Here is a 16100-nt window from a genome sequence, read left to right as displayed (position 1 = left end):
AGAGAAATAATGAGAAGAATAACAACATGCAGTAAACAGTGTTCATTATTAAGATAATACATTAAACTAATATGGTAATATAAAATATTATGCAATAACAAGCAGCAAAATGAGCTGTTTTGTCCAGCTAAAAATAGCTGGATGCTTGTGAGACCAGAAGCCAGACCCATAAAATGTACAAATGGTTGCATCCACTCTTACGGGAAAAACAAGGTTGATAAAATTTAATTTAAAAGCTAAAACTAAATATCATAAATAAAAAAACATAAAGCTAATTGCAATTGGATGCGAGACATGCTACAAATAATTATTACGTTTTGTTCACACGTCAACTGAAAACAGCATAGACCGAAGATTGATCTTCAGATTTAAGAATATCAATATTGAATAATAATAAATATGTATTGTTAATCCTGCACCAGTGTCCACACAGCTGATATGTTTACCTCTTGTAGTTTATCCACTTTGAGAACCGCTAATTAAACCTCACGGTTTAAGCCCTCCAAAACTATTTCCAATTGCTGAAATTTTGGTGCATCACTACAGTCTTAACATTATTAGTAAATGTGAAAACATCAGTATTGGGTGCTGCTGGGGCCTGCGAATGGGATCATATTCCTCAGCTGACACAGCGATCGTTAAACTTAATCATTCCCATGAGATGCCACTCGAACCTTTATGGATCTCTCAAGATGTTTTACGGTTAGCAGCAGCCTTTGTGGGCGATAGGCTTCCTACGGTTCCCTACACACAAACCTGATCTAGCAAATAAGGTAAAAGAAAAGATTTTGAGCTTTTTGCCCCAGGTTAAGCGTCCCTGTGATTGATACAAGCAGTTTGAGAGTGGCAGCGCTGGCATGAGTTCCAGCTCAGTGAAGCTATTATCCCACGGCTTTTCTTGAGAACGAGTCACAGAGGTGCAGGTTTTATCGTGTTGACATTTTGAACCTTTTTTGGCATTTAAGATGATATATATGAGCTTTCAACTTGTGATTTTTATGACCTTTCTACACGTGCAACTGTGACACTACTAGGTTTTTAGACATGCAACAATAATATACTTTATAAAAATATTTTGTGGTACCACTCAGAACAACATAGCATTGCCTACTGCTTCTTAGCACTGTGGCCATGCATTTTGCATGCACAAACATCAATTATAAGTTCTTCTGAAAATCATCCTCTGTTTCAAACTATAGATGTTATATAATGTAAATGAATTAGGGCTGGGCGATTTGGCCTAAAATCAAAATCTCGATTAATTGAACATTTTAACCCGATTACGATTAATGAACGATTATTTTATTCATTAATAAAATTATATTTAATTATATTTAAATAATATTTATTTTTTTTGCCCTCATAGTTCACTGACAAGTTTTGTACAGTAAATATGCTCACATATGTGACCCTGGACCACAAAACCAGTCATAAGGTTAAATTTTACAAAACTGAGATGTGTATATATATATATATATATATATATGTGAAAGCTCAGTAAATAAGCTTTCTATTGATGTATGGTTTGTTAGGATAGGACAATATTTGGCCGAGATACATCTATTTGAAAATCTGGAATCTGAGGGTGCAAAAAAATCTAAATCCTGAGAAAATCACCTTTAAAGTTCTCCAAATTAAGTTCTTAACAATGCATATTACTAATCAAAAATTACATTTTGTTACATTTACAGTAGGAATTTTACAAAAAATCTTTATGGAACATGATCTTTACTTAATTTCCTAATGATTTTTGGCATAAAAGAAAAATCAATAATTTTGACCCATGCAATGTATTTTTGGCTATTGCTACAAACATACCCCAGCGACTTAAGACTGGTTTTGTGGTCCAGGGTCACATATTACAAGTGAGAGATTTTTGAATGAAGGGTGCACACACTATCTACTATCTATGATTATTTATTGAACATCAGTGTTGAACAACTGAAATTAAAGCACACATTGCTTAAAACGAAAAGTCACATTTTTCTTAAATTAGTGAAAATAAATAACTTGCACTTTTGGAAACAAAATAAATTATTTATAAAATAATAATAAATATTAAAAGTAGAAAATAAGCAGTATCTCTTCTAAATAAAATTACTCTTGTATATCCTGTAAATACTTTTTACTGTATAAATACTGCTTAAGCTCTCCATCGACATGTCGGAGGAATAACGTAACGTAACGGAGCGGGGTCACCTGACTCCACACGCAGTAATTTTTTTAAAGGGAAAGTAATTGAAATAATTGACCTGGAAAAATTTGATCGATTTTTGGTTCTGAATGTCGATTTCGATTACTTTTCGATTAATCGCCCAGCCCTAAAATGTATACCATATTGTTCCACATACATTTGCATGTGTGGGCTGGGCTTTATGGCTGATAAGAGCGTCTATTGATCCACAAGCCATTAAAGTGGCATTATTGCAGAAAGAGAGTGTAGCCATAAAGGCCAGTGACATCCATCAGTACAACCATCTGGAAACTAGTGCTTATACTCAGATCATTAGCTATGATACCCATACTCAAAACTTGTATTTAGTTTATGAAAATGATTGATACTTTCTGTGCTTCTGTAGTTTCTTACGCCTGATTAAACTTGGTCTTTATGAATGTTATTGTAAGCTGACTCCTGTAACCACTTCTGACTGTATTTTGATGGGAGGGTCTCTGGTTTTGTAGCTAAACACTGCTGTTCAAAAAAAATTGAGGTGGGTAAGATGTTTTTACATGTTTTTCAAAAAACTAGTATGCTCAACAAGGCATTTATTCAAAAATACAGTTAAAACAGTAACATTGTGAAATATTTGTACATTTCAAAACAGTTTTCTGTTTTCAAATGTAATTTATTCCCTTGAAATCCTTGTAATGTGCTGATTTGGTGCTTAAGGAAACATTTCTTATCATTATAAATGTTCAAAACAGTTTTTATTGCTTTTTTGTGGATTTTTTGATCAATGAAAAGTTCAAAAGAACAGCATTTATTTAAAACAGACTTAGAAACAGAATAGAAATATTATGTTATAAATGTGTATAAGGATCAAAGACGAAAAAGGGTTTAAGCATAAAAACAATAAGTGTAATACTGCTTTAAATTGTTTTTTCAAAAAAAATAAAAATAAAAATAAAAGTTTTCAGTTTAATTTAATTGCATTTTTGTTTTAGTTTTTCTTAGCAAAAAAATAAACATCATACATTTTTCCCTAATTTACAGAAGACACCCACTAAAACGTCTTTCAGTGTAACAACCTTGTCAGGCGTATTTACAACAAAAAATCAATTTATGACATTAAAAGATGAATTACTTTCTCCCCAAATACTAATTAGTAGCACTTCTACATTGTGCCACATCCTATTTTTTACGCATTTAAAACAATAAAATTTAATTTTATACGCTCCCTTATTCTTTTATATATTTTAAGAATAAGGGAGCATATAAAATTAAATTTCGTACAAAGTCATATGTACAAGTCAGAATAAGCATGTTGTTTAAATTTTGACATAAATATTGTGTTACACTGAATGGCAACGTAACATTATTTCAACCAAATTTTGACATTTTATTCTGCAAAAACTTATTTGAAACTTATTTACTTACATTTAATGTAGTTTCTATGGACACACAGTCACTTCGTAAATTTCTTTTGATGTGGACATCTTAATATCTTTGACCCATAGATGTGTTTACTGTCACATTTGATCAATTTAATGTATCCTTGTTGAATAAAAAGCCTGAAAAAATCTAAAAAATAAAATACTGACCCCAGACTTTTGAACGGTATAGTGTATATGCTCAAAAAACACAAGACACAGACTTTTGCTTAAAATATACTTTAGTTTCAAGCAGATTGCTCATTGTTATTCAGTTATTATTTATATTTTAGGTATATTAGCAACTTTATTATTTTTATATATTATGAACTTAGGATGTGGATCTTCCCACCAGATATACAGACAATATGACAGTCTTCACATGCATTTTCAACCACCTCGAAATGTACTATAGTAAAATGCTTCAGGCCTTTTTTGCACCTGTAATTAGTGCATTGAATTGCTAACTTGTGATCATATCCCACAAGACAGATAGCAGGTGTAAAAGAGGCCTTGGTAAACATCCATTGAAATATAGAAAGAAAGCAAGGTTGAGTTATGATCAAGGCTTTGCATCCATTTGCTCTCAAACACAAGCCAAACTCTTAAAAGTCGTTGCATAACAAGTAATCATACCCTAATACGCTGCTGTATTTCCATCAAAACAGGAACAATAGCATTATAAGCGATGTTCATAATCTCATTCTCGCTGGCGGCAGGAAAGGCAAATAAGTATTTGAGCTTGCTTTCCCACTTGTACACGGCTTTGTAAATCATAATACGCAGAGTAAGCTTGTTCAAGTCAGAGAACTTCCCGTCTGCTTTATACTCTTCTGTAGAGAGAGTATCTTAAATTGAATCAGTGCCTATGGCTCCACAAGACAGCAGCATTAGGGTGTTGGCTGGGAGTGGTGGACAATCGATTCAGCCAAGAGAGAGACAGACAGGGAGAGGGAGAGGGAGAGCGAGAGAGAGGATTATGGGAGAGAAGGAAGGATAAAAAAGCTCAGGAAACAGATGGGGTGCAGTCGGTGTGGCAGGAGAGATGGGTGATTATAAAGAGTGAGTGACATACTGCGGCAGCGCCATAGTCGTTACGCTTGCTTATAGCTCTTCCTAAAGAACATTTACATGGAAGATAAAGAAAATGAATGTGTGTGGAATAAGAGCAGCCTTGTTAATGAGGTTTAGCTGAGGCGAAGGCAGAATGATCTCATTTATATGCGCAGGCATCTGTATTAAAGTGTTCATGTACATTTTTGTACTTTTGAATAGACGCTTGATTGTACAATATAAATGTATTGGCAGGATTACCTCTAAATCTTGTGAATTATGGAGAAGCATTAACTGGGTAACCATTTTAATATCCAGTCATTTACACTCTTCAGTGTTGGGGAAAGTTACTTTTAAAAGTAATGCATTACAATATTGAGTTACTCCCTAAAAAAGTAGAAGGAAAAAATGTCAACTCTTCAGTAATAAAAAAGGATAACAAATGTTAGATTATCTTGAGTAATTTTTGCTTATTAGTATGGATGAATCGTGGATCATCGAAGGTTGGCAGCAAAGACGTCGGTTAATAAAATGGGATTAAATACATAAAGGATATTTGTATTATTTAACATTTAATTATTGTATGTTTGCATTGAATTTCACTGTTTTTATTCATTTTGAGGAATACTGTATTGTAAGTAAGTGAGATGAATTAATGCATATTAATTTATTCTAGAACTAAAGTAACATCTTACTATTTGTCTTAATATGGGGACAGGAGAGCTTTTAATCAATAAATGGGGGGAAAAGTAACTGCCGTTACTTATTTAAAAAAGTAACTCAGATATTTTTTTGTCAATTAAAAAGTAATGCGTTACTTTACTAGTTACTTGGAAAAAGTAATATTATTACGTAACTTTCGTTACCCCCAACACTGACGCTCTTTGCTTAAATAAATTGGATTTTCATCAAAGCTCAATAAATGAGAATATGAGTTTAAATATGAGTTCACGCAAAAATTGAAATTTCTTTAATCATGTACTCAGCCTGAAGTGGTTTGAAACCTGTGTGAGTTTCTTTCTTCAAAAGAAGATATTTTAGAGAATGCTGGTAACCAAACAGTTAATGCATTCCATTGACTTCCATTGTATTTTGTTTTTATATTATGGAAGTCAATCTGAGTTTGGTTACCAACATTCTTCAAAATATCTTCTTTTGTGTTCAACACAAGAAATAAACTCTTACAGGTTTGAAACAAAATGAGGGTGAGTAAATGATGACAGAATTTTCATTTAATGTGTATTTTTATAACTCTATATAAAGACGAACATGTATTCAAACTACACAAATCAACAGTCATATGAGAAAGAAAATCACCAACACTTACAGACATTACACATTAAAATGTAGGCTGTTTTAAGTCTGTGTTTAGCTCCAGGATGCCTCTTAATGCAAGTTACCATGGTGATAACCAGGAACATGACTGGAATCTCTGCTCTCAAAGAAGAGAAAAACAACAGAGATGGCAAGAGACAAAAAATAAGAAGCAAAGTCTTTTCATGTGGTGTGGAAGAAGCCACAGAAAAAAAATCATATTTACATTTATTCATTTTTAAGTAGAGACTTAAGAATCCAGCAAAATTAGCAATCCAAAAAACTGCATAAATCTGCATCATTTTCTCTCTCAATCTGTATTTCTGTCGTTGAATTAATGTTTAGACGTTTTTGTTGCACTAGATATATTTACCTGAGAATCATCACTGCATAAGACAACAGAAGTCTTATTAAAGGATTAGTTCAGAATAGTTACATAATAAAAATATTCTGTCATCCAAGATGTTCATGTCTTTCTTTCTTAAGTCTTAAAGAAATTAAGGTTTTGAGGAAAACATTCCAGGATTTTTCTCCATATAGTGGAATGGGGATCAATGCAGCTTCAAAGGGCTCTACACAATCCCAGCCAAGGGTCTTATCTTGTGAAACGATTGGTCATTTAACAATTAAATAACAGTTAATATATTTTTAACCACAAATGCTCGTCTTGCACTAGCTCTGCAATGCGAATGCACGACTTTACACATTATGTAATCATGTTGGAAAGGTCATGTGTGGTTAGTTCTTCATCTGTGTACTTTAGTTCAAAAAGGTGAACAACTCGATCTTATTTTCTACTCCAACTTCTAAATTGTTTGACTTTGTTGTTTTACCTTTATTTTCTTTGCACATTCACTTTGTAATCACTCGGTTGGTACTTCTGCTTACATCTTGTGTGATCTTTCCAAAGTGATTACAGAATGGGTGAAGTCGAGTTAGTGCAAGATGAGCATTTATAGTTAAAAAGTATGTAAGTTTTATTTTTTATTGGGCTGGGATCGTGTAGAGCAGAGATCTTCAACCCACTCTTCTGGAAAGTTTATTTCCAATCTGCTTCAGCACACCTGCCTGCAATTTTCAAGCAGTCTTGAGGAGCTTGATTGGCCACTTCAGGTGTGTATGATTAGGGTTGTAGCTAAACTCTTTAGGATAGTGGGTCCCTAGGAACAGATTTGAAGACCTCTGGTGTAGAGCCCTTTGAAGATGCATTGAAACTGCAATTTGGACCTTCAACCCGTTGGCCACCATTGAAGTCCACTTTATGGAGAAAAATCCTGGAATGTTTTCCTCAAAAATGTATTTTCGACTGAAGAAAGAAAGACATGAAAGTCTTGTATGACATGGGGGTGAGTAAATTGAAGTGAACTAATCATTTAACTTGCAATTTTGCAACTATATTTCAGTATTTTTACTGGAAAATGTATTCTTTAATTATTTCCATTTTAGCTGTGAAAACCGAAATAAAAGTAAACAAACAGAAAAAAAGTACAGAAAAGGATGTATTTTTAAATGGTAATGAGTGGCTTTATTTATATCTTAAGCTGTTTTTGTGGTCTCAGCAATTAGGTTAGAGCTGGATGGTTGTTCCATCATTGAGGGACATTGAAAGTTCAGCACTGAAACTATACTCTGCAACTATACAAAGCACATGAACATTTAATGAGGTCTGCATTACGATTTATCTGTTGCTAAACTACTTGCCGTTACATTCAGGCACTATTTTACTATTGGCATTTATTTACATTGTATAGCTGTGTCATTACAATTTGCTGTTAACACTGCTTTGGTTAAAAGTCTTGTGAAGAGTTGGGTTAAAAGTAGTGGTGGGCCGTTATCGGCGTTAACGTGCTGCGTTAACGTGAGATTCATATCGCGCGATAAAAAAAATATCGCCGTTAATCTATTCTCAAAGTTGGGTTGGGAGCTGGGTCTAAACTACGCAAGATATGATGACTTTCACCTTGATATTTTAGCGCGGATGACGTATATCTAGTTGAATTGCACTGTAGGAGGCGAGAACGAGTCTTCAACTTCTGTGAAATTACCACATCAAATGAGACGCGCAGACATGGATGCAGTTATGAAGCCGCTTCAGGGCAGGTGCGTGCGTTGCTAGACCCTTTTTACTGGGGCACGTGCCCCAGTGAAAATCTGCTGTGCCCCAGTAAAATCTCAAGTTTGAGTTATAATTTACTTTGATAATCCCGAAATAAAGACATTAAACTATATGCAACAACTGAATTGACGCTTCTAAAAGCAACGCAGTTTATTGGAAGATGCACGCATCATCACATAATCCATACCCGCGCGCCTGTGTATTTTACTGGAACGCGCACGTCGTACAGCCTTTTGCGCAGAAGTACTTTGTTACACAAGCTTGTATAGTTAATTGTGTTGTAAATGCAATTGTCAAGCAGTTTGTAATGCATTTTGGAAACAGGAGATGGGCGCCTGGTCTAATGCGTCACCTGGCTTGAGTAACCCGTTCTCAAAGACTTAATTTTAGTCATTATTTGGGTAGCACACATATTCTGAATGCCTTCAGCATAATTCAAATTAGCCATTTTAATCTAGATTAATCTAGATTAATTTCAAGATTTAATCTAGATTAATCTAGATTAAAAAAATTAATCTATGCCCACCACTAGTTAAAAGTCACCTAAAGCTTTGATTGCTCCCAAACATTTCTGTGCGCATAGGTGTCATGATGCAAGACTGTATTCACAGAGACAGGGTTAGAAATAAATGTCCTGTGGGAGTTGAACCATGGCTTGCAGAGATGCCAACGCTGCTTTTGTCCTCTTCTCTTATGACAGTGGACAGGTGCCTTTGATTATTTCACCCTGCTTACCCTCATGACCATATGATCACCATTGCCCAGGGAGAACTGACAGGTGCACAGATGGCTCACCATTGCAGTTCTCCTTCAAAATTGTCCATCTGGAGAATAACTGGCAGTTTAATGTCCCATGTGAGCAGGACAGGCTCTGGTGTAAATGGAGTGAATGTTCTCTCCTCCTCTATGGTCCATTTCACTGTCCAGGAGATAAAATAGATGTTCCTTTACTTCCAGCACCCCAGGTGGATAATAACTTCACCCAGGTAGTCTGAGTTACATCATATGGGACAATGAACTTCCCCCATGCATACCAAAAGGAAAGGCCCTGTACCAATTTTGAGTTTTGCTAAGTGCCAGAAGGTACCTGGCAATATTTCTGAAGACTTGACACCAGCAGTGTATCCTGCAGTTAACCTTTTGTTACATTTGGCCAGGGGTGTTCAATCCTGGTCTTGGAGGTTCTGCAAAGTTTGGCTACTTGTCTCTACAACTTGTCTGGCAGAAAGTATCTAGTAATTACTTTGGTTCAGGTGTGTTTGAGCTTAGGTGTTGGAACTAAACTTTTTGATTGGAGCAGGACATTGGCTTTCTAGGAGCTGGATTGGACACCCCTTTTCTTTGCCAAAGGACACTCCAGAGAAAACAAGGTAGACAACACATAATTATCTTACTTTTAGTCGGGCCTTGTCCCAAAGACCAGGAGTGCCAGGACAACACAGTGTTCCTGTGTTGCAACACTTTCACAGCTCTTAATCGAATTACTTGCAAACCTGACCTTGTCCCAGGATCAGAGATACCAATAGTTCCCTAAATACTCTAACACTGAGTTGGCTGTGATGGCCATGAGAATTGCAGGCCCTTGGACAAGTGTGATGGCAGTACTCTGTAGTACTGGGGATAACGCTGTGTCTTAAGCCTGAAATTAAGACCCTATTTTCATGGTCTTGAACTTAAGCGAATTCTGGTCATAAACTTGAGCGAATTTGGACAGTCCGGTCTTGAGTATTACAACACTGTGGATACTTTTTGTGGTCTCTATTGATTCGTATGATCCACTCTGTGCTATTATGTCTCTGACAAAAGCACACTGTGTGTGTGCTGTTCAGGTTTGTGTAAGATTTAAGCAAAACTAAACTTCATTCACCTTAATACAGTGGTGTCCAGAATTGGCCCTGAAGGAACAGTGTCCTGCAGAGTTTAGCTTTAATCCTAATTAAACACCTGAATCTGCTAATCAAGGTCTTATTGCTAGACACTTCCAGGCAGGTGTGTTGAGGCAAGTTGAAGCTAAACTCTGCAGGACAGTGGCTCTCCAGGACCGATTTTGGATGCCCCTGCCCTAAAAGGAAAGCTTATTTAAACTGTACTCGACTCAAATAGCTGGTCTCGACTGCAACAGTAGGCGATGGGCATTGTTCCCTTTGTTGCTTATGTCTTAGGAAGCCTGGATGATTGTGCCAGGCTTATCTTACTTTTGGACAGAGTCTGAAAGGGCTGAGTACCACAAAGCATTGAGGCAATCTACATCAGTGCTGTGATCACTTCCCAGATAGCAATGAGTCGGCGGACCGCCGGCGGCGCTCCGGCGGCAGTAGAAGCGTCAGAATGGCGTAATCGCAAACACGTTTGACGGTGCACCGCCGGCGGCAGCCGCTTTTTAAAAGCGGCTCGCCGCCGTTATATCAAAGGCGGCCCTTCGGAGGCAAACGCTATTTTCGAGCGATCGGTCGCCGCTTATATATATCTCACGCAGTTTATCAAGAATAATTGTATTTCAAAGCGGCTTGCCGCCAGCCGGCCGAGGTCTATTAGACGGAGGCAACCGCCAAAGAAAATGAAGCAGTCGGCCCGCCGGCTTATCGCCGGCGGCATCTCGCAAGAAATGGGAGTGACGTATTCGGCGGCAAACGTTTCATCCCCGCCAGCGGGACACACCTATAGCCGACAGCTTAGGGCCGGCGGCAAAAAGAAGCCGTGCGGATATTTTTTGCTAGCTGGGTTACAGCAGGGGTGTCCAAACTGGAGGTCAACTGTCCTGTAGAGTTTAGCTCCAACCCTAATTAAATGCACCTGAACCAGCTAATCAAGGTCTTACTAGGCATACTAGAAACTTTCAGTTAGGTGTGTTGAGGCCAGTTGGAGCTAAACTCTGCAGGACACTGGCCCTCCAGGACCAAGCTTCAACACCCCTGCTCTAAAAGGAAAGCTTATTCAAACTGTCTGAAGAGTTCACACACTCATCAGGTCCCAAGTCTTGACTCAGACTTGACCCTCTTCTGGCCTCAGATATTACTCTCAGTCTACCCTGGACTTGACTCAAAATAGCTGGTCACGACTTTAACAGTAGGTGATGGTTATTGTTCCCTTTGTTGCTACTGCTAGGAAGCATGCTTGTGCCAGGCTTACATTATATTTGGGCAGAGTCTGAGAAGGCTGAGTATCATGAGCCACTGGGGCAAAACTCGGTCCTGGAGGGCCACTGTCCTGCAGAGTTTAGCTTTAACCCAAATTAAACACACCTGAACCAGCTAATTAATGTCTTACCGAGGCACGTTGGAGCTAAACTCCAGGACTGAGTTTGGACACCCCTGCCCTAAAAGGAAAGCTTATTTAAACGTTCTGATGTGTTCACATGCTCTTCAGGTCCCAAGTCTTGACTCGAACTTGACTCTCTTCTGGTCTCAAATATTACTTTCAGTCTACTCACATCTCGACTTGGACTTGACTGCAACAGTAGGTGATGGGTATTGTTCCCCTTGTTGCTACTGCTACAGGAGGCTTGGTTGTGCCAGGCTTACCTTACTTATGGTCGGAGTTTAAAGGTTGTATCAGCGATTCTAGGCTGAAACATAAAGTGTCACTTTCAGCTGACCTTTCTTCACGATCCGCTCGCTGCCTGCCCCATAAATTGTCTGTAAAAAAAACGTGTCTCTGTGGTCAGCCTAGGGTCCGAGATATGCCAAAAAAACAATCGGTGCTACCAACAATTCCACAGCAAAACAAACAGTGTTCCAACCAATCACCGTCAGGTTGATTGTGGACTTTCGCTCTGCCTCCCTCACATCCCTGCACCAGTACGAAAGTCCACAACACCAACCTTTTTGCATATGCCTATAAACATTTGTGTCCTATTTCTGTTCTGTTTCTCTGTAGTGTGACAGTCGTGGAGAGTTGCTGGTCTCTCTGTCTTACCAACCTGTTACTCACAGGCTTAATGTGGTAGTCCTTAAGGCCAAACACCTTCCAACCATGGACATCACTGGCCTATCAGGCAGTAAGTACACACCACACATACACACAAATATATATTCAAACTATCCTGTTTTGATGCCCGAAACTTCAAATTCTCATGTCTCTATTTCCCTTCTCCACCTACAGACCCTTATGTTAAAGTGAACGTCTTCTACGGCCGCAAGCGCATAGCCAAGAAGAAGACCCATGTCAAGAAATGCACACTCAATCCCGTTTTCAATGAATCATTTATCTACGATGTTCCCGCTGAGCTAATGCCGGACATCTCTGTGGAGTTTCTGGTCATCGATTTTGACCGCACCACAAAGAATGAGGTCGTGGGTCGTCTGGTTCTGGGAGGTCAGAGCCCCATTCCATCAGGGGTGACTCACTGGAGGGAAGTCTGTGACAACCCAAGGCGGCAGATTGCCAAGTGGCATAACCTTATAGAGTACTAGTGTCTGGCTAACACATGGGGAAAGCAAAATGTATTATACCACTTCCTTCCTGTCAGCCCCTCTATAGAAAGAAGCCCATTTAACAGTCTCTCCTTTTCCCTATACGGATAGGTGGATGAGTATGTGTGTCAGGATATAGGACCAGGAGCAGTCTAATGGAAAAGACACTTAGAAACGAACTCATAGAAAAAAAAGACTCATCCGCCATAGCAAAAACAAAAAAAAAAAAAAGAGAGAGAGGAACAAAAAAGAGAAAATAAATCACGTCAATGTGATCTTTGGCTCTGATTAGAAATCGCTAAAGTCAATTATATAAGAATCATACCTGTATGAGAGTTATACCACAGTATCCTCAGAGCCTTTCACCAGTATATTCACAAAATACATACACTACTTTCATTTAGCCGCATGCTAAAGCTAGTGAGACACTTTTTTTTAGGATGAAGGAGGGTTGTAAGAAATAGTGAGTTTTAAGTCCACTTTAAGAAAATAATAGGATGAATGTTTTGATACTGTAACATAAAAATGGATGGAAGGTGATACAAATGACACTATCATGAGCATTTTTGCTAACATGCTAATATTTACCACAGAAGAAAGGGTTAAATATGGCTATTATTCATATCCAGCTAAAAGTAATGCTTGATATTTTAAGTGAAACAAAACCTGGTGTTAAGGCTGAGTTTTCAACCAACCACCAATTGGAAATTAGAGATCGTCAGCTCAGGATTGAAAAAGAAGAATTTGATTCATGAAAACACTCTGATGTTCAACATAATAAAGCCAGTCTACACTTTCCTCATTTTTACGCTGTAGCTGCTTGATTTATTTGTAGCTATACGTTATTGATGACTTGGACAAAGCACTTCTGTGACATATTTGTTGTCGGCATATCTCAACATATTCACTATTCATTGATTCAAATTCAATTTTGTTTATCTTGTTTTTCATTAGGCATGTCTATGCACATTTCCATTGTACTGCAAAGGATGTTTTGACCCAGTTGCTGTGCTATACCATAGCATAGAAATCAGGGAAGGTTTGATCAAGGAAGTTGGAGGGAAATAACAGTCAACGTCAAAGCCAAATGTGACAGATATAAGCATATTTACGTATTGTCAAACTTGTACATTTTACATGTACCGTACCTAACGTCAGTTTCTATTCCATCAAACGTGTTTTTTAAGGCCATACTTAATTCTTAAGGCCATAAAACTAATTCTTAACATCTTTGGTCAAGATGTACATAATGTACATAGGGCGTAACACTGGTACTCTTCACTTTCTTTTTGTCATAGTACAACATATCGCCAAATGCAAATACTTTTGACATACAAATGGCGTCATGGAAATAACAGACACTAAATTTAGCCACCCCAACTTAGTTAATTCAATAAGGCTTTATTCTCTATTCTTTGACTTATAGCTGAGATATATGCAGATTCAGACCAATTTTTGCACTTTTGTAGAGTACTGTATTTATTTTTATGATTTGTGTTCAAAAGAAAGAATATATATATATGTATATCAAAAACCTAATAACTATGATAAGACTAATAACTGATCATATCAAGATTAGGATTTTGGCACGAGCCAGTAACCATTAGTCAGCGGCAGCTGTCGAAAGCTAACCAAAGTAGATGGACCAATGTTCAGAGTGAATTAAGTGTTGGTGACCACGATGAAGCAGCTCGCACTGCAGCTTCAGACAGGCCTCTGAGACAATGTTTGACGCCATGCAATGTGCGTGTGGATGTGTTCCCAATGATGTCATTCAATGCCCACAGCCCCCGAGGCACATTTACATGCTCTATTCCCAGTGCAAATGAGCGCATATTAAGTTAATAAGGCAGAAAGTGGGAGGGTGAGAGGAGGAAAAAGATATCGACTGGCTCATTAGAGATATTCATATTTAACATGTGAAATTAATATAGCAGTAAATTAAGCCCCAACTGATATCTGCAGTCAAGCTCATTGTGAGTCATTAAGGCCGCATAATTGGATTAACCCTTGCTTATTAAGAAGAACGAATCACATTCCAATCACGTTTTAAAGAAAATTAAGAAACCATCTGCCATCTGTCTTGCTATTTCACAGAAAAGTGAACTCTTCCACCCTCTATGGTGTTTTTAACCCTGCATGCATTGACTATTCGAATTTCTGCTTCAAAACTGGTGTATATATTACAGTTTCTAGTGGTTTATATGACAGCAAAACCCACTTTTGTAAAAACAGCAACCCAGACTACACAATGCAACCTAAGTGAAATGATACATGCGTGTCTTTCTTTATTTTATCCCTCAGCTCCTTGTGTCACTTGGAACTTTTTTGGATCTTCTGGGCATACAAGCTTGTTTTATATCAATAACTATAGACATAAAGATGAATATAACCAATTGTAAATGAGTGTTTGTTCCAATGCGCTGGTGGGCAGTAGCACTTTCTGCTCTTCTTGTATCTGTTTTATCTGGAATGGAAATGGTTTCTTTTTTTCTGTGAACCTCCTCTTTTGGAGTGCTATCTGCCCCTCATTTTCTCTCTGCCACTGGTCCCTAACAATCCCTCAATTTTTGCTGTTGTGTGTTGTACAGAAAACATTGAGAAACAAGCTGAACAAAGACAAAAATGAGCTGAGAAGAAAATTATTGTAATAAATATATTAGTCCATTTGGATATGGTTAAGGTGGAGTGAAGTTAGTGATTCGGCTTTATTTTAGGTGTCCCTAAAACCACTGTATCTAAACAGTGTTAGTTCTCCACATCTGTAGTGTGATTCATGTTGTTCCCTGGCCTTTTCAATATTTGTAAGTGCAAGTCGTCTATGTATAATGTAAGTACGGTGTAAGAACTCGTACTTTACATACCTGGCTTAAAACTGCTCATTTCACTACATGATCTTCAGGGACATCTAACATAAAGTATGAACTGTAATGCTTTTGAGGGCAAGTTATCTGCATACTGCTGTGAGTTTATGCTAAATACAGTATGTTACACTAATGCTGACTTGTACTGTATGTTGAAGTTGTTAACACAATGGACGTGCAAATAAAATAAAAACTGATACACTAGATCAGATCTTCCCTTCTTTCTCTGCTCTGAAGATGAAGTAAAATCAAGTTGTAACTTGAGTTGCAATCTGTTGCCTACTCTCCCCTTATTTTGCTCAATTTTCCAACCGCAAATTTTCCATTATAAGGTGATAGATCCTAAAAATAGGGACAGCCTGCCAAGCAGAACTGTGGCTGGATGCATACACTCCTTGGACTAGTCCTACAAGTTAGTCATCTAGGTCATAACCTTTTTTTTTTTTAGTCAGGTACATAAAAATGAAGGTTGGTCTACTCTGAATCCGAAAAGTGAGACTGTTTAACTATTTGGTTAACTGCTAGTTTAGTTTTAAGGTACAGTCTGAACCTATGTTATGGCTGTTTGTACAAATGGCCTGAGGTTACATCACAAGAAAACATGGTATGTATGAAGTACACATACAGTCAAGCCCGAAATTATTCATACCCCTGGCAAATTCTGCCTTAAATTTACTTTTATTCAACCAGCAAGTTTTTGTTTTATTAGAAATGACACAGACGTCTTCCAGAAGATAATAAGATTATGTA

At 37.5% G+C, this 16100-nt stretch overlaps 1 protein-coding gene across 1 annotated transcript in view; it reads left to right on the top strand.

The window, feature by feature from the left end:
- syt11a (synaptotagmin XIa) overlaps window positions 1-15556 on the top strand; it is a 42778-nt gene extending 27222 nt beyond the window's left edge. Inside the window, exons 3-4 of the mRNA XM_073822252.1 lie at window positions 11951-12071; window positions 12176-15556. Of these exons, the coding sequence (XP_073678353.1) occupies window positions 11951-12071; window positions 12176-12486 (432 nt within the window). The 3' untranslated portion in view covers window positions 12487-15556. The remainder of the gene's footprint in view (window positions 1-11950; window positions 12072-12175) is intronic.
- Window positions 15557-16100: the final 544 nt, after the last annotated feature.

Source organism: Garra rufa, chromosome 17 (genome assembly GCF_049309525.1).
Source record: "Garra rufa chromosome 17, GarRuf1.0, whole genome shotgun sequence".
Lineage (NCBI taxonomy): Eukaryota > Metazoa > Chordata > Actinopteri > Cypriniformes > Cyprinidae > Garra > Garra rufa.
Note: the sequence above shows the minus strand (reverse complement) of the source record. Positions and strands in the feature narration are given on the sequence as shown.